Genomic DNA, 25,519 nt, shown 5'->3' with positions numbered 1-25,519 from the left:
TGATTCTCTCACAGCACCATGTTAAGCTTTGGTGCTGCTTCTCACCCCTCCCAGACCCACCAGCAAGGCAAAGCCCAGGAGAGCTAGGCTGCACCAGACATGCTCCCCAGAGCAACCAGGCTCTCTCTCCAACGCAGGGCACCCACAGGACTTGGGACCTTGGGGTTTCTTCATCAGCTCATCAGTGCACAAACCCACCAAGCTCTTTACACAGCAGGAAGAGAGGAGACCCAGGCAGCCTCTTCTCCTACAAACACTCTGGCGGGGGTGGAAGCCTTTGAAGAACACAATAACCTCTGCTATCTGCTGGTAGATAGCACAGGGCTGCAGGAGACTTTCCTTATAAACTCATCAGCAAGGCATTTCCACCACCTTTCTTTTCCTGTCTCAAAAAGGCTCCATGAAGAGCTGAACCACCCTTGTACATTTTTATGTTTTATAGGGTCAACATTTCTACAGAGATCACATTAGAAAATATCCACTCAAGTACAACACCAGTAGCAGCGCAGGAGGAAGGTTCAGCACCCATAGCAGAGCTGGTAACGATACAGCTCAGCAAGAAATAGGAACCACTTGGCTGGGGGTACACAGAAGCCTTTAGCTGAGACTTCAGAACCTTTCTGGATGTTTCACCTCTCCTGTTTTGCCCCAAAGTCCGCAGTTGTCTTCAGTCCATGAGGCACACAGCCTCTTCATTACAATTACAGCACTCCTGGATTCAGGGAAGTGCTGCCCTGCTACGATATAACCAAAGCCTGGGCTCCCCCGTGCTGGCTCCCTGCTGCGTGGCACCACTGCCAGTTTGTCCCTGCTTTGAAACTACCATCCTCGCTACCCTACTCCCCGACTTGCTCATCTTACTGAAAGAGAACATGAACTTTCCTCCTGGATGCAACTGGCAGCATCATAAAGCATGTTGCTTTGGGCCACACTATCCAAAAATCCTTACTTTGCTTTTGCTTAAAATGTTATGTTGGCTGAAAATTCCAAACAAAGAAGCAACACAGCATAGGGTCAGCAGTAAAATAACAGTTAGTAGAACAGGACAACAGGACAGAACACATTCACAAATGATGGGATTCCTCCTCATCCATCCCATTACCAGATCAGGCTGCTAGCCTCCATTGGCAGAGAGCAGAGGAACAAAATCAGAACCAGCTGCCACGGTACGTACCAAACTCCTACCAGAAAAGAGCCACTTCTGCTCTTACCGTATAGAACAGAGCACGCGGGAACGGCCCCGTTCTGTACACAAGTAACATACATAACAACAGGGGGGAGCAGATCATCTTCAGGCATTAGATGATTCGGGGAATGATTACTACACAGAGTTGATTTGCAGCCTGTGAATGCATAAAGCCATTTCAGCTGTAGCTCCCAATAAAAAGTTCACCGCAGCCTCACAAGCCAGGCATTTGCTTCAGATATTCCAGTTCAATGTAACTGCAAATTAATCCATGCCACTTTGTTTCCCCCCTTAGACTTCATGTACATAGATGTCTTGAAGCTCCACTGCTCAGTGGAGTGACGATTCACTGAGCTAGGCTTCCCTTCTGACCTGTCCACAGCTCTCGGAGCTCCACTTTGCAGCCAAGATCCCTCAGCGCAGCTTTGGCCACATCATCGCAGTCCTTGTGCGTTGCACGAGCTTCTGTTATTAGGTTCTCAGCTCCCATCTCTAAGATGGGCTGAGAAAAGTCCCGGCTCCGGGAGACCAGGTTGCGGATCAGCATGCAAGCCTGTTTCTGAGGAGAGAGGTAAATGAGAGATATTAGCATCTTTTGTAGGGAAAGACCATCCATGTAGGATGCTGGCACACACAAAACAGAGCTGCCTCCAACTAAGCACTTTTCTGGGTAACCAAATGGGAGATGCTGTAGACAGCAACAAACTGTCTCCTGGAGAATTAAATCCATGGACAAAAGTATGGCTGCTATTTCACATTGAAGTTTATACAACAAAACCTCCTGCTTCTGTCAGAACACCCGCAAATCTCAAACACCAGCCAGGCAATACCAAGTACTTCTTTAAATAATGCTAAGACAGACTTCTCCAGTTAAAGCAGGCCTGCTTTTCCACCCCATTGGACGCTGTTCCAGGCACCTTCCCTGGCAGTTAGCTTAAACTACTCCTTCAGAAAATATTTTCTATGGTATTTCAATACTCTGGAGAGCACAAAAGCAGACACAGGACATACTGAGACTTGCATGAGAAACCAGAGGCTAACTTCTTGCCATGTAGGTGTTTTATTTGACTCTGGAGAACAGATGGCAATGTCTCCTATGGGACAGATAACATCGTAGCACAGGCTGGGTCTGAAAGAGCCTATCCTTATCCTGCCCTTTCAAGGAGGAGGAGAAGTAATGCCTGGAAGAGAAGCATGGCATTCCACAGTCGCTTGAACCTGAATTCAGGTGGATTTGAAACCCAAATTAAATTTTGCTCTGATGACATCAGGGTGACAGATGTAGGGAGTCCTGCATTTAGATGCTGCATTCCCAACGTACTCAGAACCTTTTGGTATTTGTCAAGAAAAGGCCAAAATCCCGATGAAGCAGTAAACACGGCCAACACCAATCCTGAATAAATAATTCAGTGCTCCGAGGCAAATACCTGTACGGCCACTTCTCGTGGGTGAGCTTTCATAGCCTGAAGAGCTGCCAACGCCCCTCCGCCTTCCATGATGACATTACAGTTCTCAGGTTTGCGCAAAGCCAACATGCACAAGGCTGCACAACCTTGCTCACAGATCTGCAAGGCAAAGGGGAAGAGACACTCACGGGCTGAAAATGTTGCTTTAAGGAAAAAAAGTGTTTGGAGTTTGTTTCCTTTTTAGGCAATTTTAAAAATTTATTTTTATAAGTTTCTTCCACTGAAACATGCTGCTTCTCTGGCACGTAAACCAAGTTTTCCACCCCAGAGGTTTTCCACCCCAAGTTTACAGGTTTTCCACCCCAGAGGTTTTCCACCCCAAGTTTACAGGTTTTCCACCCCAGAGGTGTAAAACACTGTATCCAGTATCCACCTGATTCAGGAACAAGAAAAAAACCTAATATAATAAGGTGGACTTACCTTTACATTTACACAAATATTTGCCAAAGCATGCACTTAACCACGCTACAACAACTGGATGTTAAAGGTTTAATACATTCCTCAGTTGCAATCGTTTAACAACTGTACTTAGAACATATCTGCTCGCAGCATAAGCTGTTTATCACAAGTCAGAGCAACGCTGCGGGTTGTCCCCCTACACAAGACGAGATAACAGAGCTACACCACATCACGCAGCCCAAACCTGATCTCCATTCCCAGCCTTGGCGGGACTTCATCAACCACTTAGGTGCGTACCTGAGGGTTAGCAAGGTGATGGCTTATAGCGAGCACAATGAGGTCCGTTCCCCCAGCATTAACGATGGCATCTTTCACGTCGTCATTACCCGCAACCGCTCGGATGGCGCTCAGCACCTGCTTCACCACGTCCTGCATTCACCAAGAAAAAACGGCTTAGAAAGCTGCAGAGAGACTTTTACAGACTTTTGAAAGCCAACCAGAATGTCTCCCAGCAACTCCATTCAAACAGTTGTAATTCCCAGTTATGAAGAGCAACGCTATTCTCAGTCACTCACATCACAGACACGACAGAGTAATAAGGAACCTTGTTAGTTTGGCAGAGGTTTTCCAAGAAGCTTAAAGAACCAAACATCAACCCTCTGGGACCCGAGCATCTAAATCCTCTTGAATCTCTTCTAGGTAAAATCGTGGAAAACCAGAAGCTCAGCTTTTCTGGGAGCAAGCAGAGTTCTGCTTGTGGAGGACAGAGGAAGTAACTATGAGCAAGGGGCTCAGAATTACTGCATTCTCATCTGACAGAGCACATGTAACTTAGTTCTGTGTATAAGGCCGTAAATAGGGAGGTAAATAGAGATCAGTGGTTGGGTTTCAACCCTAACTGCACCTAAAATAATGCATAGTCGAAGGCCCATTCACAGCCAGGACTTTAAACTGAAAAACACCACCCTGCTGCATTACCTGCACTCCCAAGTACACTTTATATCGCTCACCGGATGGTCGATGCAGTCAGCCAGGAGAGCCACCATAAAATTTAAGCCGCCAAGGTCCACAATTTCTTGACAGAATTCATTCCTGACAGAGAGGCGGGAAAGGGTGGCACACAGTTCACTGAGAACACTGGAGTTATCTGTGAATGCTGCACAGGAGAGATGATGAATGGAGTAACTATGAGGAAGGAGGGGTGCTGCAGAATCAAGGTGTTTCACTTTGCTTCATTTAAAAAAAAAAAGCCACAAACAAAAAAACAGGGAACAGTGAATTTCCTTTTATATATTAAAACACATCAACACAGATGACATCCTGTTCATCTTGTATCTAGACTGAGACAGAGTATCCTTCCTTGGCCAGAATGCAGCACCTCAGCGGGGATGATGTGCCTGTAAAACCTGCACTGGGCTCTAAAACACTTCCTAGATAGACTGACAAATAGCTCTGATAACCATCACCTTGGTGCTGCTGATAGCCTCTGGAGCAGTCATTTTTCTCTCTCGGGGCACATTTCATCAGAAGAATTAAACATCATTTTAGTGACAAATTTCGGAATCATCTCTGGGGAATTTCAAGTTACAACAAAACACAGTTTTGAGATAAGAAAGCACAGATGATTCAAAATTAGGATCAACAGTCAAGGGGTTAATTTTACCTTTTGCAGCTTCAATGAGGACTCTTAACCCATCATTTTCCAACACAATCATTTTGGCATGATCGTGAGCATGACCAAAGGGCACACGGATGTCATCATCAAACGTCATGATCCTGAGCGCTGAGGAAGCCGTCCGGACGACATCGGCACTGTCTCCGTGCTGGACTATAGCTCCAGTCAGAAGTGGGAGAACCCCACCTTTCACAAAGTCCTGACGATTCTGCTCGTGTTTCAGACAGGCATGCCGAATGCATCGGATCCCAGCCAGCGTCATTTCTGCATCCTCCCTATATTCTTTCAGAGTTTGTAGCAGTAGATCCTGGCCAGCGGAGTCAAGTAGGTCTGGCTGCCCATCCAAGATGGCAGACAGAGTATAAAAGGCTTTCAGCATTAAATTTCTGTCTCCTGAAGCCAACTGGCAGGCAGAGAATACCACAGAATAGGCACCATTCTGCCCAGCCAGGTAGCGGAAAGCCAGCTGTTCTTTGCACTGATCAGTGAAGACCACTAGCTGCTCGGCCATCTCAGCAAGATCAGAGTCAGCAACAGCTCTTCCAAGGGAATCTAAGGTCTAAAGAAGAGAACAAGAGTTACTTTTTGATCTGAACTGCGAAGGAACACGAACAGTTCTTTATAGCCAGTCAAATTTGTTTATTTATAATAATGGTCGTCTTTTAAATTTACAATGAGTTTGACATATCTAAGGAATGGCTGTCTCAAAAGAGCAGCATTTTGTTTTCATGCACAGGACCCTTGGAGGAATAGGGGCTTCTCTGTACTTCTGCCACCAATGTCACGCCATCACCGTATGTCACGCCATCACTGTATGCTGGTCACCGTCTGACCAGCAGCAGGCAAACTGGGTCCAACTAGCACATTTCACAGGGGTCAGTGGTGTGCATGAGTATTTTTATATTCTTGCTGGTGAGGGACTGTATGCAATCTTTTCATCTACCCTCAGAAGGGCTAGATAACAGCTACCGCTTAGGTCACTTGTATTTCTTTCATTAAAATTCTTCTGTGGTTTGAGTTTACCTGAAGCAGAATCTGCTTCTAAGTTATGAAAGGCAGTCTCTGCATTTCCTAGGCAGGAAATACTGGCATTTTGCACTTACCCAGATACTTCCACTGAAAAGCGCAAGCTAGCTTTTTGAACTTTTATATTATTCCTGGTTTGCAGAATAGATGGTATTAACTGCTTGTTGAAGAGCTCACAAAGAAATGGGACAGAGGCAGACGTAGAAGGTATGTCTCATTATTCTTAGTCTATTACTTGAACTATTATATAAACCTGATCCTTAGAAGACAACGTAAATTTGTGCTCCTACCAGCAAAATTTCATGCTTTTGTTTTTGACCATTTTCAGAGGCAGGCTGCCGCACAGCTTTCACAATATTGCTTAGGTCAACACCTAAAAGGAAAAACAAAACCAAGATTAATATTAGTTACAGGAGTTTGGGTAAAATTTGTCAAGTTAACCCCAGTGAACAAAGACAAACTTATTGTAAAGCGTGGATCAATGCACAAAGATGCTGAAAGGTTGCCAAAGTTCTGGCTAGCTATAATGGTCAAATATGTCCTGGAACAAAGCATCAATTCTAGCTATATGTCAATTGGGGAAAAAAAAAAAAAGAAAAAAAAAGAAAAAAAAAAGAGTTCAATTTCATTCACCAAATTGCACCCTGCAGTTTCACCTAAAGCAGTCTTCCAGTCATAATTACTTCATGAAACTAGGTTAGCATTAATAGTATCTACGTTCCAATTCACAAAGGCGTCTTTTCAATACTGGATGATCAATCTTTGCATGCAGGTTCTCTTAAATTTTGAGATATATAAAACCTCAGTCTGTAATAACCTGAACTGCAAAAGTAGATGAATTTACAATACCTTGGGACTCAAACTGCTGCACAGCTTCTCTCACAGCCTCTTCTGGATCCATTTCAAATTCTGTAATGTTTTCTTGCACTGCATCATCAAATGTTTCCTGCGCAATCTGTTTCGATCCCATTTTACTCGAATGGGATAAACTGCTTCCTCGTCCTGTCATTAAGATAGTCCACAATTAGTTTTGGTGCAAAACCTTCTAAGGTTAATCAGAAACAAAGGCAGTGACTTGCTCTTTTCCAAAACAAAAGCACAGAACTTGAAACCAAAAATATACAGTCAAAGGGATGTTTGTTTGTCTGTTTGTTTTAACGGGCAGAAATATACCAATTAAAAGAAATAAGGAGCAATTTCAGAGGCCCAGGATTTGGATTGGGAAGCCGCTGCTGCTCTGCTGCGGATGGGTGTGTTACCGTGACACGGCTCTCCCCGCACCTCGCCTGCTGGAGGGGCACGGCGGGCAGCCTGCCCAGACACACACGGCCCCCAGACCCCACACACTCGAGGGCTAACACAGCCCAGAGCCCCTCGGCCTGCCTCTGTCCCCGCTCCCACAGCGGGGCCCGGTTCATCCCCGCATCCCCCTCAGCAGGCCCAGCCGCCCAGGCGGGCCCAGCCCCCCAGTCTTTCAGCGAGGCCTACCCCAGAGAGGACCCAGGAACCGGGCGCAGATACTGGGGGAGCTCCCGAGCGCACAACAAGCCTCGGTTCTCCTCACGACCCACCTCCGTCCCTCGCCGCCCGCAGCGCCGCTCCCTGACGGGCCCCTCCCGCCTGACAAAGAGCAGCGGGCTGAGAGGACCGGCCCTATTCGGCCACCGTACACAGTCGGCGGGTAAAGCCGGCTCCGACCCCGCCCTCCCCTGGCTCAGCCCTCCCAGTGCGCATGCACCAATGCAAAAAGTCACGCCAATCCTCCTCACGAGAAAAAAAGCGGGGCGAAAAAGAACCCGGGGTGTCCAACTGCGCATGCGTCCTGCCCGTAACGTGCTCCCTCGCCACACACGTGGTCAGCTGCCTTCTGTGCATGCGCAGTACGGGGCGGGAGGGGGGGGGCGGCTGGCTGAGGCGCGCCTGCATGGCAGCGGGTGCCCCAGGGCCCCGCCGACGGAGCGGAAGGCTGCGGGGCCGCTCCCTCCCGCCCTCTCCCCTTCTGCTTACGGCGCCGTCCGACCCGGGACCGCGCCCTCACCGTTAGTACCGACCCGCGCCAAGGCAGCGCTGCCCCGAAACCACCCGCCTTGAGGGGATGAGGACGCCGCGCCTGCGTCGCGGCAGGGCCCGCACTGCGCAGGCGCGGCGAGGGGGGGGTGAGCGAGCAGGGTCCCGCGGGGGCTGCTGGGAGATTCCCGTGTGGCGGGGAGGCTGCGGGACCGGGGCGGGGGTGCCGCCTCGGTGAGGGCAGGGCCGGCTCCCGGCGGGGGCGGGCCGCGGGGCGGGGCGGGGCGGGGGCGTCTCCTCCTCCTCCTCCCGGTGCCTGCGCCTGTGGCAGCGCGGGGCGGTGGGCAGCAAGCTGCCGGGGGTCGCCCGGTGAGGGGTGGGAAGGCGGGAGGCGCCGACGGCCGCGGCTCCCCCCTCACGTTGCGTTTCACCTCAGGCTGGGCCGCCCTTCGCGGGGAACCGGGGGAGGGAACTGCCTGCACCCCCACGCCGTGTTCACGGGAATCCGCCCGGGGGGGCCGGGGCGCCGGGAAGGTGCCGGCAGCGTTAGCGGCTCGGCAGCGGGAGGACCTTCCCCAGCGTCCGTGCCCCGGCCAGGGACGGCATTGTGCTGTTCTGCTACAGGATAAAAATGGCCTCTCGGCGGATCACACGGGAGTCGTTTGATGCTGTAGTGCAGGATAAAGTTAAAAGGTATCGCATGGACCGGAGTGATGCTATAGAGGACACAATCCATCATTTTAAAGGTAATGAAACCCGGGCATGACGTGCCGTGGATTATACCAGCTCTTCTGGTAACAGCTATGTTAGATTTCTTGCCTTCCGTTTACGTATATTTGCCTAAAACGTGGACTTGCGCTGGTATTTTTCCACATCCATTTTTATTTAAGAGGCTAATAGCTTGGTATGACTGACACTGTTTCAATGTGGAATGCAAATTCCAGGCAAAAAAATGAATTTCAAACAAAGGAATTCTGTTCAGGCTGCATCAGAGAGTGGGTCCAATTTCAGGGAGGTCTCCAGAGACATCGCTGCGGGATGGAATTCTGTCGATGTCTGATAAGTTAAGTAAATGTAGGAGTGCATTTGAAGCCTTTGGCTCTTTGTATTTCATGTTATTTTTGGAGAAAAAGCTAAAAGCAGGACGTTAATCTAGTGAATGTATACAAAACATGATCTGCAAATTCTTTTATCTTCTAAATTTGATATTTAAAATGTCTAGAAAAACAACGTGGATTACACTCATAGGAAATCAAGAGTGTTAAAATGAGGTCTCTTCTGTTTTCTTAAAGTTGTGTAAGCTCCAAAGAAATAATTTATTTTAAATAGTTAATTTGTTCAAGTATTCTTTACTTTCTGAATTTAACTACTGGAATTAAGGAACAGGGATTCTTGGATGCTTTGCAGGAAATTCTAGTATTTCTGACTTTAATGTTATCTTAGATAATTGTGTATGAGTTTGTAGAAAATACGATCTTCTGTTCAACTGTGGAATTCCGACATTCAGTGTGGAAACAGAAAGTGCATGCTTTTGGTATTTTTACATCTGAGAAATCTGAGTAGAAGCATTATGAGCACAACATTAGCATTTTCCCAGGCTGAGAAAGTTGTGAGCAAGTAGAAAATGGGGTTTATAGCAGAACTTGTGTTTCAGCTTTAGTGAGAGTAGAATTTTTAATAAATTGTTTTGTCCTGTGTGTTTAGGCATTGTTAATCATTTGTTGCTTTTTGCTTATTGTGAATTACTCAATGTACATAGGAAAGCAAATGGGAATATCCTGAAGTTAGATATGTGTACTGTTCTTCGGAAGTTTCGATGTGTTGACTCTTGTAAGTGTCTAAATGTGTTTATTAATTTTTTTTTCTCCATACTACTTGCGGTGCATTGGTGTATTTATGTTTTTATCATTACAGCTCATTCCAGGCCAGTCCCAAGACCAAGATACGAAGACAGTTTTCATGATGATGGAAGATATACTCATGACAATGCCCAGCACCATCCACATGATGACTGGAGTGAAGACCCTAGAGATGACTATCCAGGACCTTCTTATAGACCTACTAGTCCTCTCATAAGGAAAGATAACTATTACCATGAACAGTACGGCCGCCCGGCATCTCGTGACCGGGAATTTGGCCGCCCGGCGTCTCGTGACCGGGAGTATGGGCGTCCAGCTTCGCATGACCGGGAGTATGGGCGCCCAGCATCTCGCGATCGGGAGTATGGGCGCCCGGCTTCCCATGACCGGGAATATGGACGCCCGGCTTCCCATGACCGGGAGTATGGGGGCATGGCTTCTCATGACCAGGACTATGGCCCTCCTGACTCTTGGGAATCCACCGGACCACATGAAACTAATTTTAGTTCTTCGGATATTTTAGGTGATTTTAGATCACCAGGACTTATGGAAGATGAATACGGCAACATGGAAAATCAGGAGTATGATGTGGACTTTGGAATTCAATCTGACAGCGAGTTCCGACCCCCAATACGGAGGGGCAACATTGGCAGGGGAAGAGTTCTGCGAGGAAAGCATATTACAAGGGGCGCTGTTAAAACTAAAGTATTCAAAGGAGATACCAAAACTCCCCTAAAGAAATGGAACACTAAAAAACTGCAACCGGGCCCTGATCAGAAGCCAGCTATGCAACCTGATCAAATGCCAGAAACTGCTGAACGACCTAACCAGCGGCCGGGGACCGTCCAGCACCCTAATCAAAAGTTGCCTCCACGACCTAATCAGAGGCCAACTATAACGACCCAGAGACCTATTCTCAGGCTTCCAAAGCCTGCACATGTTTTCAGAAATCTCAATTTTGACCTTGTGGACGAATCGGACATTTTTTCAACATTCGGAATAGAAATTATAAAGTGGGCTGGGTTTCATGCAATAAAAAATGATGCAGAATTTTCCCGGCTCTTTGGAGCACTCTTTGAGCTAGAGACAGAAACCTGTGCAAAAATGCTTGCTTCATTCAAATGCTCCTTGAAGCCAGAACACAGAGATTATTGTTTCTTTACTATCAAGAGTTTACAACATGCTGCTCTGAAAACTCCCAAAGTGGACAATGAGTTTTTAAATATGCTATTGGACAAAGGTGCTGTGAAAACAAAGAACTGCTTCTTTGAAATAATAAAACCTTTTGATAAATACATAATGAGGCTACAAGACCGCCTTCTAAAAGGTGTTACACCGCTACTTATGGCCTGCAATGCTTACGAATTAAGCATTAAGACAAGTGGTTTTGGTAATCCAAGGGAAATGGCAAGTGCTTTCGAGACCACTGTTTCTCTTTGTCGTAAGTCTTTAGCACTTCTGGGTCAGACCTTCGCGCTAGCATCTGTTTTTAGGCAAGAGAAAATACTTGAAGCCGTAGGGCTCCAGGAAATGGCTCCAGCACCAACACTATTCCCAAACTTCGATGATTCAACGTTGTTTGGAAGAGAATACATTGAAAACTTGAAGGCTTGGTTGGAGAAGAGTGGATATCCAATTCAGATGAAAAAAACTGAACCAGAGTCCACAGCACAGCTTAAAAAACCCTCTCCTGACACAAAAGTTAAAAGTGAGTGAACTGTTGTAAGATACTTTGCAGTACCTAATTTCTTTATTTGTCACTAGCATTTTATCTCAATTTTTATGGTTTCATTAGGTCAGGAATTCCTAATTCTGGGAATTCCATGTAAATCCCTAGCAGTGCTGAGGCAGGTAGTAAATACTACCTGTTGTAGCAATCGCTTTCAGCTTTGTGGATGAAAGCATGTCTCCTTCCTCCCCGCTCTTGCACGTGCTTATACTTTAAATCTGGGATTTTCACCTTGTGCCCTTGGCGGCTTCAGCTGCCCAACCCTCCAGCTTCACAACTTTGAGGTAGGGAGGCCAGGACCACAGCTGTAACTGGCTACACTATGGAGTAAGTATTTGCATATAAGCAAAGTCGGAGATGTTGCCGTTACCGCATTTATCAGATGCAGGCGTATTTCTTTGAAGTTGTTTATATACTGCCAGCTATAGGAATACTATCTCCTCTACTGCATTAGGCCATCTAGTTCATCCTCTCTAAAGCATTCTTACTCATTACTATACTCATCTGTTTTTTCCTAATTGAACTTCACATGCTTTCGCAGGGAGGTCTTGCAGCACTGACACTGAATGGCTAATAATTTGGAACTCACCCCTTCAGCGTGCTGTTCAAATATACTTATTTTGCACAAAATCCTTTTGGTGCAATACGTAATTGCCATTTAAAGGATGGCTTAACTTGCCCAGGATGGCAAAGGGCAAGTTTCTTAAACCACAGTGCTTCTCATAATAAACTCTTCTAGAATCTAAGTTGAGTCGAGAAGACAGCTGGAAAGTTTCTGAGGTTTCCTTAATTTATTCTAGTATTAAATGCAGCCTTTTTTGTATTAATATTTTGCAAAATTGCAAATGTCAGTGTGTCAAAGAATAACAAAGACGACATATTGATACTCTGTTGATGAGAACAATACAGTGACTGCAGTTTATTTCTTCTTACAGCCCCACAGCGAGCTGATCGGAAAGTTGTAGAGACAATCGAACAGCTGGTGAATAGCATTGTTTCAGGAACCCTGTCTGCCAAAGAGAGAAACGCTCAAAAGAACTGTCCTGAATATTGGTAGGTGTGTTTGAACAGTATGTTGTAGTACTACTTTCTGCGGAAGATATTTGGGATATATTTAATTAAATTCAGTATTTCATTCAATGGGTGTAAGATCAAAGCCTGTTGTATATTTAATCAGGCTTTTTGAAAATGTTTCCTCAGCTAATTATACTTCCTGATATCCCTGGAAATTGTCCTGCTGCTTCTCTTTTGTCTAGTAGACCACATTCCTTTTGATCTGTCAGTAATGACTGTATATCAATCCAAATACAAGATGTTAAAAGCAATTTACATTTACAAGATGAAAATAGTAAGCAAATGTAGTTGATACAAACATACAGTAAGTAATGGACTTAGGGATCTAGTGTTCTAAGAATAATGTTGCAAAAGGAAAGCTGAGGCACTTCCAAGTATAATGATCTTTTAATATGACAGTATCTCTTCATGTGTGAATTGCAGCATAGCTAATTAATTACTAGCCAAATGATTTATATCAAAACCCTCTATCATTTATTTGCTTGGCATACTTTACTTACTGCTTTAGAAGTGGAGTTGGCTGTTATTCTGAGAAAAACCTATGCAGGTTAATGTTAATGTAGCAACTTGTGTAGGCCCCTGGAAAAAAGGATCAATTGCTACTGAGTTTCTGATCTGAGAATTTGAGATTAGTTGTGCTTTCAGCTTAGGCTTTCATTTTATTTATATGATTTTATTTAGGTTCTTGTCTGATGAAGATAGTCTAGAATACAAGTATTACAGACTGAAGTTATCGGAGATGCAAAGGCGGACATCATCTGGAAAGGAAGCGGGTGGTGAGGGCAGAACACTGGAAGAATCTGCAACAGAATCAGTCAGGGCCATGTTGTATGCCAGGAAAGTCGCAAGTATTAAGAGAAGGCTATTTAAAAGAAAAAGGCTTGGAATTATCACACAACATGGTATTCGAGGAAGGAAGGTGAGGAGAGCAACCATAGGGACACAGACTGTGCTTTCAGCTGGTACAGTGCTGAAGCACCAAGACAAGCATCTTCAAGGTTCAGTCCAGTCAAAGCCTCCTGTATCGGAAACCAGCCTGTCTGAGAAGAATTCTTCCCTCGACACCACCTTATCCTCACAAGGTGCCACCAGTTCAGAGGTCTCTCTGCCAGCAGAAGAAAGGACAGATTCCGAGGATTTATTGGCACCACCTGAACTTTTCCCACCATTGTCCTCTCAGTTTCCTGATGGTAAGTGAAGATTCAAGATTAGATTTTTAAATTGTAAATTATATGAAAAAGAAATGGCATTGAATGTTCTGCTGGAAATTCTAAAAATAATTTATTTTGCTAAAGTAGCTATTTCTCAACTGTATTGACCTTCCAGTGATGCAGAGTTTCTATGAAGCTATAGATAAAACGAGCATTCTGTTTCTTGCAGTGGATGCTAAAACAATGGAAACTGCTGAGAAGCTTGCCAAGTTTGTTGCTCAGGTAGGACCAGAAATTGAGCAGTTCAGCATAGACAACAGTGCAGATAACCCAGATCTTTGGTGAGTAACCTACACATTTATCTGTGTAAATGGGCCAATAAGAAAAGTCAAACGACATCTAAACAGTTATTAAAGAGATATTTCCTTTTACTGTTTGTTGAGATGTGTACTTTTATTCAGTGTTTTTAGGAACAGAGGATTTTGAGCAATACTCCCTGTTGTCCTGCTCAGCACCTCCATTAATGGTGAATATCTGAAATATCTAAGAAAGAAAAACACTTCTCCCAAATGCGTACATGCACTGATATATGTATTTTTTCTTTTATATCTTAAGTAAGCAGCTTGCATCTTGAAACAGGGTTCTGCCAAAGTATTTTCAATCTTGTTATTTTTTTAAGTGAGGCTTTGATTACAATGGCCTAAGTGCTCTAGTGTAAATTAGCACGAGATTTTTTTCTTTTAGTCATACTGCGCCAGCAAAAATGGAGCCCTGTTATCTCTTCTGTCTCTCAGAATCAATACACCTATTTCCACATAGACCGCATGACTGAAATTTGGAAGACCTGAATTCTCTTCTGGGGTCTGCTGTTTGCCTTCTGGGTCATCCAGAGCTAGCATCTTGTCTTAGTGTCTCCATCTATATAATGAAGATAAATGTACTGAATTCTTTACAACACAGTTTGAGAAGTGATGATAAAAAGCAGTCTGTAAGAACTGAGGAGAATGATTGCTGTTCTTAGTACATGTTGTTGGGGAATCCTACAGTTCTACAAAAGCACACCTGGAATGACCATTCAAAAAATTAATAAGATACTTATTTCTAATGTTTTGCTTCATGCTAGCTAAATAAAATCTCTTTCTGATATTATTTTCACTGTAATTTTTGCTCAGGTTTCTACAGGATCGAAACAGTTCTGCTTTCAAATTTTACCGAATGAAAGTCTATGAGTTATGTCCATCTATTAACTTCAGTGCTGTGTCAGAAGCAACTGATGCTGGGGAAGGTGCTAAACCTGAAGAGAGAAATTTGGATATTTCAGAAGAAGAGGAGGAGGAGGAAGAGGAAGAGGAAGAAGATAATGAGGAGGAAGCTGAGTTTGAGGAGGATATCTCCCAGCCTTTGGAAGAAATGGAAATGGAGCAAGCAGAGGAGGGAGAAGAGGATGACGTGTCAGCAGGTAGAAGTGTGGAAAACCTAGCTGAAGAGATGATTTCCAAAACAGGAGAGGAAATTTCAACAGGTGAAATGCAGCTAGCCACATCATCTGATGGTGCTATACCAAATCTGTCGACACAGGCATCAACTCCTGCTCCTGGTACCTTATTTCCTCGCAAACGAATCAGCAGCAAGTCTCTGAAAGTTGGTATGATTCCTGCATCCAAAAGGATTTGCCTCATAGAAGAACCAAAAGGTGAGTGTTATTTAAGAGATATTTTGTAGGTATCAGTACAGAATTCCTGATTTTTATGTACTTTGTTACTGACTGTTGTTAGCTAAAAGAATTACATGTCTTTAATAGAAAAATGAATACAACGTTCACTCTGAAGGTTCATTCAACTGACAAAGGGGAATCTGAATAAATTGTGGAACAGTTTTTTATATTATAGTGCAATAGCAAAGTTTACATCAAACATCATTCCTCAAATATTCTCTAAGTATACATGAGTGTTAACCTCTCTCTGCGCTTAAAAAACTCAACAGTAGTAGGTTTTGCGGGGTTTATTTTATCAATTTATGGAAGGTTTAACAGACTTAAGTATAGCGCTGAACATATTTTGAGTGTTGGACTAAATATATTTAGCCTTTGGATTGGCCTGTCAAATTTTGTCAATATAGCCACAGCGGGAGTGGGTCATGATATTCTAAGAACTGAGAGATAAGTAGCTTAAAACTGATTATATGTGTTCTGCAGCTACTTTAACAAATGTCTTTTCTTTGCATAATGATTTTTATTGGTGAAGGTTGTCATTTGTGATGTGAAAATGATGTAGAGTAATCTCATTTAGGTCCAGTCTGAATTTTCTATCAGAGTATTACAGAAGCTCAGGGAAATGAAAGATTTAAAGTCCTTATAGTATATCATCCATCGGCGTATTGCTGGCGTGAGATGTCCAAAACTAAATATATGCATGTATTAATTACCTTTTTTGTGGTGGAGGGCAAAAAGTCTTACCTTTTCTTTTTTTTTCTTTTTTTTTTTATTCTGATCTTGTTGGTTCTGATTTTAGGCCAAGGCATTGAGTTAGAGTCCTTTTGGAGTTCTGTATTAAAATTGGTTTTCTTTACCACTGAGTTTTGTCTTTGATTTGACTTGCAGTGCATGAACCTGTCAGAATTGCTTATGATAGGCCTCGTGGTTGCCCCGTTACAAAGAAGAAGAAGGTAAAGAACTCTTCTGGTTTGCCATTGCATTCTGAGAATCAACTGTCTTTACAAGAGACAGCCTCTGAAAATGTGTTATTGTCGTAAAATGGAATTAAAACCTGAAGAGCCTGATCCTGGAAAAGACTGGACTAAATCTGAGGAGAGCCATGGCTCCTGTTGTCTTTTAACTACCTGTGTCGAAATTAAACATTTTATGATTACAGCGTTATTGAACAGCTGTGTGTTAATCTTCTATTTTAAAAAATAAAAAAAGTTATCAGTGCATTGCTGTCTGGAAAATATGTTGTAATTTTCCAAAATTGGTGAGATGTTATTTGACTGCTTCTGTATTTGTAATAGAGATTTCAGTCATCAGATAATTCGATATTTGTTACTAAAAAATATAAATACCTTTTAAATTATGAAGGTGTAATCCTTGCTATTTTAATAATGTAATTAAACAGTTTGAGAACCTGAAATAAATTTGTTAAATTTTTTTAAACTGGCAAGGCAGATACTTACTCTTTGATAGACTTTTCTGTCTAGCTAGAGAAGTGCTGCTTAGAAGATATTTCTGTATATCCAGAAATTTAAACACACTTGGTTTACAGGGGGTTTTTTTGAGGGATTTTTAATACACGATCTCCTTGTATAACAAAAAACCCCTTTGTTTTTCTTTTTTTTCCTCTCCACAGAAACCAAAAGATTTAGAATTTTCACACAAGAAGCTGACAAACAGGAATGTGGGTTTCCAGATGCTTCAGAAGATGGGCTGGCAAGAAGGACATGGCCTTGGTACACGAGGAAAAGGAATCAGAGAGCCTGTAAAAGTGTATGTAATGGGAACACACTACAGAAATTTGACAGCTCTGGAAAAGGCTGGGATTCTAATAGTAACTATCTTTATCTAACCCACCTAGATGTGGCCATGGCCAGTTCAGTGTTTTGTTTCCTCCTTGATGTTGGCCTCTGGCCTCAGCAAAGTTGAGCGTGGAGACTTCACGCATTTTTCTGGCCAGGCTGGGCAAAGTCTGGTCTGGAAGGTGGCTGTTTCTTGCCATCCAGTTTGACGTCACTGAGGGCTGCAGCATGAATGCGGCAGTGTGCGGACACTTTCTAAAGATATATGGGTGCCCCTGTTCTTCAGGAGGTGTTTTTTGTTGTTTGGTGTATTTAGGTTTTTTTAACACATAATATTATCCTGGGGATCTCCTTCCTATCATGCCAGATACATAATACATAAATAGACTTAACGACTGTCATACGCAGTACTCCTAGGTTTAGGCAACAAATTTGTTTTCACTCTAATTATGTGATTCATTCCACTGCATACTGAAAGAGGTAAGTGCATCTGCCAGAAGGTAAGTGTGCTTTTTCCTTTAAAATACACTTTTGTTTTTGAATCTTCATATTGTCTTTTAAAGTTGCTGTATCCAGTGTCCACTGCTGCCAGCATGGAGAATGGATAATACCTCCTTCAACTCCCTGACTGAATAAGGAGGCAGAAACTATTCATTTCCCTCTGAACCCATATGACAAGCTTTCTAGTCCACACACATAGTCTGTGGTTTAACAGTCTTCCTTCTCCAGGGCTTTCTCTTTTCTCTTCATGCCTTGGACAGTACTGGTCATCTGAGTTGGTGGGATACTTCTGGTTGTTTGCTTTCTTTTTTCCTTAGTGCTTCCTGTGGTCCAGTGGCCGTCATTATCTTTTCTATATTTCCTTCCTCAGCAGCAAACGGACAATGAGAAAGCAGCTCACTTCACCTGTAGCTCTCTTCTGTTCACCAGTGTTAGAACCTTGGTTCTTAACCTCAAAACTTGTTGGGACCAAATATATGAGTAATTTTTTTGTTTCTGTAGCTCCTGGCACAAGTTTCGCTGCACATCTAATCACGAGCTATTTAATTGTATCTGGTCTGACACTTAGCCCACCACATTCTAAAAGTCTGGCCATCTTTAAGAACTGCATTTTTAATATGTGAAAATACAGTTTTTCCAACTTGAGTCCATTGCTATGTCACTCTTGTAAAGACACCTGCAAAGAGTAGTGAAGAACTGCTTTCTGTACCTCTTACAAAAACTTGTTGACCTTTTCTGTAATGTAGAGAGAACTCCATATTATTGATTATTTTCAGGGTGTGCTCCTCTCTACTTGCCCATCAAAGTCATTCTTTGGACAATACTTTGGGACAATCTCAGTGAGGATGAAACCAGTGCAATTTAACATTTTGCTTTCTCTTGTTAGTTGCTTTGATACAGCGCAGGGTAGTTTTTTCATTTAGTAATCTGTAGCCTCTACTCTTTCCTCCCCTTTTGAAAACTACCAGCTCTTCTATTGATGACTTGTTGAAAAGTCCACGTGCTGTCTGATCTCATTCTCTGAGCAAAAGGGGCTGGATTAATAATTGGAGACACTCCAGTTCTGGTGTAGAGCATATCTTGGTCATTATATAACACTGATATCTAAAAGTGATGTATTCAAGCACATCGGTTGTTACACAAAGAAACTTGAGGCCCTTTTTTGTTAGGAAAGCTTAAAGCTTGTCTTTGGCTGTGAGAGCAAGTCATATTTGCAGGTTTGAGGAGATTTTTATTTATGTTACTGTAAAAGATACACAAATTGCATGGTGACTCCTTATGGAAATGGTGGGTCCCAAAATTTTAAATGGAGTTTCATGTTAGTCTTGTGAGCTGTTTCCTGTCTTGAGAACTAATTTGTCACAGCTATGGGTCTGACCAATTCTGCGGTTCAAGAGATGTTTTAAAAAAAACGAAATACACTCAAAGGCAGAACATTGTTATGTTGTTATGGGACAGACCCTCCTCTGAGTAATTATCTCGCGTCTTTGATTAGTTTTTTTATTCTCAAAGTAATCTAGAAGAGGAACTGTGGTGTAAATAGAAAAAAAAAAGCTGTTTGTTTTTGGAAGTATGAAGCAGTTGTTGTGTAATGGAAACAGCAAATGAAGAGAGTCTGCTTCAAACAGGTTATACTGTAAAAGGTGAAAAAAGGCAAAGTTTTGGGAGGTCTTTTAGGTGAGTTTAGTTCTAACCCTAATTTAAAATGTAACTTAACTTGATCATACAGCTGCAAGTCAGACTCTGTACCATTCAGAAGAAAAAACAGCACCCAGGGTTTCTACTGTGGACTGTAAAGTTGAATTTGCTTTATAGAGTCTGTGAATATTCTTTTAGAATTGCGCAACAATCTACTTGGCTTAAGTGGACCTATTACTACAGAGACTGGATAAGAATCATTTTTCTTTATTCTGTTTAAGGTCCTCAGATTTTACCCTGATAGCACAGAAATCCCAATTTCAGTACACAGGGCAATCTAAATTTTCTTACTTCACGTAATGAGATCTTTAGTAGAGAATACCAACGTAACTGACTTGGAGGATAAAACTGGCACAGAGGATCATTCCTATGGCAGAAGTTTCATTAATCTTAGCTTTGTAATGTCTACGTTCTATGCACATAGCCTGGAGAAAGAGATGGTTTTTAATTATTTGTATCTCTGCATTCTTGTGGGTCATCCTCTCCATCTACTTCCAGGGCAGAAAGTTGTTTTGATATTGTTGAGGCCTGTCTGCTTCTGTTGGCATGTTTAGATCAAGAGAGATGAGTTAATGACTCATTTTTCTTGGAAGGGCAGGAGCTCCAGGTTTTGTCTATGGTGTGTGTCCTACAAGACTTCAGCTTGCTTTGGGTGCTAGAAGTTTTAAGCAAGCAGCGTTATGTTCCCTTGGTAAAAATTTCATCTTTTATCCGGAGTTATGTGGTGTTTCCTACTCATTCCTCAAAGTCTCTGACTTCTGTCATTTTTTAAATGTAAGAAGTAAGGCAATTTTTGCCATCTTTTCAACAGAGGATCCTATCTACCATGAATAAAGTGGTTAATACAAGAGTTCATGTAAGAATTCGATCTGTTAGATGATTATATCTTCACTGCTCCCTTAATATCATAGGAGCATTTTCTTCTGGTGGGTATTTGCATGTGTAATGGGAGGTGGGAATTGTTTTATAGTTGATCTGGTATGCCAGGTGCCAAGCCTCCGCTCCCCTTCTCCCCCAAATGAAGCAGAATTACTCTCCACTTGAATTGTGTCTATGTTGGAAGCTATTGTTTAGATCTCTTCTGCACATTGTCAAATGTAACAGAAACAGAGTGTTCTAACTATTCATTTTACTCCCTAGGGGTGCTACCTCTGCAGGGGAGGGCTTGGGTGTTGCAGGGGAAGAAAATAAAGAAGATGCATTTGATGTTTTCCGTCAAAGAATGATACAAATGTACAGGCAGAAAAGAGCAAGTAAATAGGTATGTGCAATGGACACGTCTGGTTTATGAATTCCTGCAAACATTAAAATACCAGGGTTTTTTAAGTCTTCCTTTACCAAGAAAATATTACTGTTTCCATGAGTATATCTGGCTTCTTAACATTTCATGAAAATCCAGACCTACGTTGAACTGCTTTGAACTGCTGAATTACCCCAAATCTTGCTTCCTAGGTTTGACATAAGAGACTCGCTCGCTAGAAAGTGCACGGATATGCAAAGGCTGCTGTGTGAAAGATCTTCGGCAGAGTATGCCAGTATGAAGAACATTTTGTTCTATAGTAGTGGACTTGAATACTAATGTATTAAAACATTTTCCAAGATTAAAGTTAGTCTTGTATTTAATTGTGCAAGCTAACAACTTGGATGTCATCTTCTGAGGAAGAAACAACTGATTTTGTTCTCGGAAGTGCCTGTTTACCTCTCTCTTTGGCCAAGCTTGCCTGTTTTGTGACGAGATGGCTTACCAAAAAACGGAATAAACAACATGAAAAATAGGACTAGCCTGGTTTGGCTCTGATCCTTTCTGAAGCCAAGAATCTTCTCAAATTCAGTTCTTGCAAGGCAGTTCAGATTTTATTTTACTACATTTTATTGATGGGCTAATCTTCTGATCTACTTCTGGAGTCTGCATAAAGCAGTTTCCTTTCCTCCATATGCCAATTCTAAGAAGAGTCTCTATCTGCGTGCTTATTTTGTATAGGATTCTAGACTTTAAGTATAGGATGAATAACTGAGTTCATCTGAGTCTGAGAACACTAAACTCTCCCTTGAAAACCTCGGCTGCTAAGGTTTTTCATTGTAATGAACAAGTAGTACATATTTTAAGTGTACTTTTTGTTTTTACACAAATTTGCAGCTCTTCTCCAACATTCTTGAATAATTTCTTTCCTTCTCAAAGAAGCTTAAGCCATGAGCATGTGCAATTCATGTGTCTGCAGAAAACTGAAGAAAATACTTGGAAGTCAGATATTCGGAAGTCATCTGGAAGCGGATCATCAGTTTTATAAGACCATCAGTTTAGAGAGTCGTTTCTGTTTCTATTAAATATTTGCTTTGCAGAAGTTCCTTTAATGAAAAATCCCAAGAAGTAAGACAAAAAGCTTGTACTTTTAAGGGACTATTCTAGAATTTACTGAAAGAGAAGACTGGATTAATCTACCGTGCTTCAACAAAAAGCATTGCCTAACTGCTTGGTGAAGCAGTTCTGAACACATGAAAGATTTAGCAGTGTTACCACAAATAAACATTCAAGGTCTGATCATTCATCTTTTCCCGACTTGCACATCAATAAGGGATCTGTGACTGGATTACTGAAAGTGACAGAATTTAATATTGCACTTTTTAGTGTACTCGTTCTCCATCATTACCTTTCTAAAACTAGTCAAAAGTCTTCACTTGAATGTTATAGTACCAAAACCTACTTCACTGAAGTTTTCTTTAAAGAGTTTATCTTGAGCTGATGCATGTTTTGCTTACTAGGAGTGAGTGCTGTCTTGCTGTTGTTTTCATCCTGCACCATGCTTCTTGTAGAGCAAAGAGCTTGTGGTACACCACTAATAGCACCCCACGGTAATGTAGCAGCATCTCAAGTTCCTAACTGACAAATATGCAAGAAAATGTGTTCTTCAGTTATCAACTTGCCTGTGCCTGCTGTTTAAAGAACAAAATGATATTCTTTATCCATTAAACACACTGCTGGTTGAAAGGGAGTGTCTTCATTTTCATTCTGTAGCAACAAACTTTTCCTTGCTTGTAACAACCAGTTTTAGTTTATGAATGCAAGGGTTGTTTTTTTTTTTTTCTTTACTGTATGGGTCTTTGAAACCATGAGAAGCAAAATCATGTCGTAGTGTAATTTTCTGATCACTCAGTTTTAGCTGCTTTGAAGCACATAATCACTAAATAAAACCACAATGGCAGGTATAGAAAAATATGCTGGTAGTTCTGGTTTTCCATGAACATCACATATATCTTCACCTTTACATTACAAGAAGTTGAAGCCTGAAGGCTATAAATACAAATAAAGTTGTCCGGTTGTCACACTTGATTAAGGACATTTGCTAGCCCAGATGTTTCTCATAGGCTTTACTTGGAGATGTTTAAAATCCTTAAATGTTTTGGACCACAGGCTACTTGAAAGATCATCAATTACAGTATTTGGCAGTGTATGCTTACCTGTTAAGTCCCTATTTGGGTGTGTTCTTCACTGCCCCTCTTTCTTTCCTGTGCCTAATTAGCAGTTACACAGTGTAAAACTCGAGCCTTTCGAAAAGGAGATCTATCAGTCACAGTCTGTTTTAGACTGACGCTCTGGAACCAATATTGTTGGCCTCTGATTTATTTCTCAGACCCCCTCAAAAGGGTTTAGCTTTTCTTTTAGTTTCGGTGATGAAGCTGCCAGTGTTGCTGTTCACAATTTTTATTTCCCTGCAACCTTCCAGTTCACCTCTTCTTTCACATTTACATTTTGGAAGGATTCTTGATTATATGTTACACTATTTGCAGAAAGGCACAAGGCAAAGCTTAGCTTCACACTAGGTTGAAATCCACTCTCTCGGACCCAGATCAGCATTCTGCGCTGCTCTGATTTACCGGGAGTTTGTTGGACGTAGTACCATTCGGGGTGCATTTGCTAAACACCTGCTTACCCAATCTGGGAAAATTGTTGGTATCCAGCTTGGAAAATGGTACCATCCTTCCTGAGTGCAGTTCAATTTAGAGTATAATGCTATCTTGAGAATAAAGGTGAACATTGGGCAAATCTTAATCTGCTACCCTGGATGACTGTCGTATGGTCTGTCTTTCTTGTGCCAAACTTTAATTTTGGACAAGGTATCAGCAGAGCAGTACTGGTGCTGAGATTCCAGTGCTGCTCTCAAGTGGGTTACCGTTTGCCACTTTTATCTTGTTTTACCAAGAGATGACCTTACGCTCCTTTTGCAAAAGGAATTTCCTTTTATTTTGACCTGCTTTTGCAGGCAGCTCTGATTTGAAAATTTTAAATACTTGTACATGTGAAACATTTGTTATGCAGATACATTGCCTTGTTTAAAGTTTACTAGCTTCTTTTCTGTTATTTTAGTTCCAGGCTCTCTTCCATGAAGACTGCAAGCTTCAGTGAACATTTTAACTAACTTCAGTGGTGTGTCTACTGTCTTTTGGTTGTTTTTTGCCATTAATCTTGTAGAGCAATTTGCTAGTTTCTGTTCCGTGCAAATTGGCAGTAGTGCTAAGCTAGTAACAATTAGATGCTTATGTTATTGGATAACTGACATTTCTTTTTAGTGTAAGTAAACATGTTAGCATTGTTAATCTTTTAATATCTGCAATAAATGTAGAACTAAACGATTTCTGGTTTAAATGTTTTGCTTGTGAATTTGGCCATTTGTAAGAGATATGCATCATTTTGGCACTAACAAGTGGAATTGAGATTATGCAGTGTTATATTAGTGTAAAACGGGATTTTATAGTGTACGAGGGAAGGAAGGTCCCTCTGTTTCTGTGCTGCTAAATGTCTCTATCGAGAATACCCACTAAATCATTTCTTAGTTACTTTTTCATGTGGCTTCTAGTGCATTAAATCCATACACGACAGTGTTACTTTCCACATGAACACCAAAACCGTTGTGCCCCAGTCAGAATGCAAGAGTTTTACCCTTTATTCACATATCCCAGGAATTAGTTGTCTCTCTGATTTTCTTGGTGTACTGACTTTAAAAGAGCAAAACTTTCTCTTTACATATGTGTGGTTTACTGTTGCCTTTAAATTCAAATTCCTTTTTTAGACAGGATATGAGGGGGAAAATTGCAACGAACTGAAATTTAACACTTGTGCAGCCGTCTTCTCTCGAGAGGTAAAGTGAGAGTGTCTGTTTGTGAAAGATACCGGCCAGGTCTCCTGTCCCTTGCTTTTATACTGACAGCTAGGAAAAGCTTTACAGAGGCAAGTCCAAGCCCTGGCTACGCCTTTGTCCTCCTTTTCCTTCAAAAAGCTATTATACATAAGGACCTGGTTCTAGAAGAAAGGACATTTGCTCTCGTTGGAGAGGAATGAGGAGATCCCCATTTTGGGGGAGGTGCCCTAGCAGAGTAAGAGAACTACAGTCAATAATACACCGTTTGGAGTAATTGTGTTGGACTAAAAGAGATGGTTTCATTTTTTTGCCTTCAAAGCTTTTCTTTGGTGTAATACCAACGATATTTTTCCTATTTATTTTTTTGTTTGTTTTTTTTAGAAGACACTACAGCATCCTTAGTGTGAACACTTAGTCTGTGCTGAGATGTTACTTCTCAAAATCAATGTACAGTATTTTTTTCTATTGATATTCCGTTCTGCTTCAAAGTTAATCCTGATGTATTGTGCCCAAAGAAAGTCTGGACTCAGAAATTCAAATACTGTTATCTTGGGTTGTTTTCTATCCTACAAGCAGGTATATTTTCTAATTAAAAATGAATTCCTGAAAGTCCTGTATCATCTTTAATTCTGCATATCTCATGACTGAGTGGCCAATCACAACCAGACTGTAGATTTGAGCAATAATAAACACCTTAAATGAGAATATGCTCAAAGAACAATAGGGTACTTCTGAAATAAATAGTTTTTGTGAACCTTGTTAAGTAGGTAACTTGCTGAATTGCAGCAAGTGTGGAAAATGTTTGCATTATCTGTGGGCAATAAAGTTACTGCTGTTTAAGAAAGCGCTAGCACACAGTGTGTTCTCTTCAGCTTTTTGTGCCTAAGTCATGTCATTAGAAGGTTGTGCTAATTTCCTTGAAAATTATTTCGTAGGCAAGGCTTTGCTTTGAAGGGGAAGTCGTATTTCGTGATCCTGCCGCTAGGTAATAAAGCAATAGGAAAGCAGCAAGTACAAAGCAATAAAAATCTAATTTTTAGAACAGCTGCCTCTCTGGCAGAAGTTCATTCTAGACTGTTTGATTCGTGGGGTTAACAAAAGTTCTA

At 42.0% G+C, this 25,519-nt stretch overlaps 2 protein-coding genes across 12 annotated transcripts; one reads left to right on the top strand and one right to left on the bottom strand.

Moving 5' to 3' along the window:
• Positions 1–423: 423 nt before the first annotated feature.
• ARMC6 (armadillo repeat containing 6) lies at positions 424–7,887 on the bottom strand. Of its 3 annotated transcripts, none has more exons than XM_075524125.1 (8): positions 7,791–7,887; positions 6,602–6,754; positions 6,043–6,125; positions 4,715–5,285; positions 4,062–4,207; positions 3,349–3,480; positions 2,614–2,751; positions 424–1,745 (listed from the first exon to the last, which is right to left on the bottom strand). In XM_075524125.1, the coding sequence occupies exons 2-8, from the start codon at positions 6,720–6,722 to the stop codon at positions 1,533–1,535; spliced, it is 1,404 nt and encodes a 467-aa protein (XP_075380240.1). In that variant the 5' UTR covers positions 6,723–6,754; positions 7,791–7,887; the 3' UTR covers positions 424–1,532. The 3 variants fall into 3 exon arrangements, with proteins under 3 accessions (XP_075380240.1, XP_075380238.1, XP_075380239.1); XM_075524123.1 differs by lacking the exon at positions 7,791–7,887 and adding an exon at positions 7,324–7,481; XM_075524124.1 differs by lacking the exon at positions 7,791–7,887 and adding an exon at positions 7,241–7,469.
• SUGP2 (SURP and G-patch domain containing 2) lies at positions 7,639–25,519 on the top strand. Of its 9 annotated transcripts, none has more exons than XM_075524112.1 (11): positions 7,639–7,791; positions 8,384–8,505; positions 9,674–11,326; positions 12,283–12,400; positions 13,103–13,611; positions 13,802–13,913; positions 14,745–15,265; positions 16,172–16,236; positions 16,914–17,050; positions 20,419–20,539; positions 23,642–25,519. In XM_075524112.1, the coding sequence occupies exons 2-10, from the start codon at positions 8,391–8,393 to the stop codon at positions 20,537–20,539; spliced, it is 3,351 nt and encodes a 1,116-aa protein (XP_075380227.1). In that variant the 5' UTR covers positions 7,639–7,791; positions 8,384–8,390; the 3' UTR covers positions 23,642–25,519. The 9 variants fall into 9 exon arrangements, 8 of the variants coding, with proteins under 8 accessions (XP_075380227.1, XP_075380223.1, XP_075380226.1 ...); XR_012778727.1 differs by lacking the exon at positions 7,639–7,791 and having other exon boundaries at positions 8,057–8,505; positions 23,642–23,701; positions 24,345–25,518; XM_075524108.1 differs by lacking the exons at positions 7,639–7,791; positions 20,419–20,539 and having other exon boundaries at positions 8,056–8,505; positions 23,642–23,701; positions 24,345–25,518.

Source organism: Mycteria americana, chromosome 24 (genome assembly GCF_035582795.1).
Source record: "Mycteria americana isolate JAX WOST 10 ecotype Jacksonville Zoo and Gardens chromosome 24, USCA_MyAme_1.0, whole genome shotgun sequence".
Taxonomy (NCBI): domain Eukaryota; kingdom Metazoa; phylum Chordata; class Aves; order Ciconiiformes; family Ciconiidae; genus Mycteria; species Mycteria americana.
The sequence above is the reverse complement of the archived record's forward strand: the minus strand, read 5'-3'. Positions and strand labels throughout refer to the sequence as shown.

What these genes read in the sequence shown, in the direction of transcription:
- ARMC6 (XM_075524125.1), bottom strand. Translation starts at nt 6,722, where the DNA reads ATGGGATCGAAACAGATTGCGCAGGAAACATTTGATGATGCAGTGCAA. An exon ending in CTGACTGCATCGACCATCCG is followed by an intron (nt 3,481 to 4,061) that starts GTGAGCGATATA and finishes TGGTGAATGCAG; the next exon opens with GACGTGGTGAAGCAGGTGCT. An exon ending in ATCACCTTGCTAACCCTCAG is followed by an intron (nt 2,752 to 3,348) that starts GTACGCACCTAA and finishes TTTGCCTTGCAG; the next exon opens with ATCTGTGAGCAAGGTTGTGC.
- SUGP2 (XM_075524112.1), top strand. Translation starts at nt 8,391, where the DNA reads ATGGCCTCTCGGCGGATCACACGGGAGTCGTTTGATGCTGTAGTGCAG. An exon ending in AAGAACTGTCCTGAATATTG is followed by an intron (nt 12,401 to 13,102) that starts GTAGGTGTGTTT and finishes GATTTTATTTAG; the next exon opens with GTTCTTGTCTGATGAAGATA. An exon ending in CCGTTACAAAGAAGAAGAAG is followed by an intron (nt 16,237 to 16,913) that starts GTAAAGAACTCT and finishes TCCTCTCCACAG; the next exon opens with AAACCAAAAGATTTAGAATT.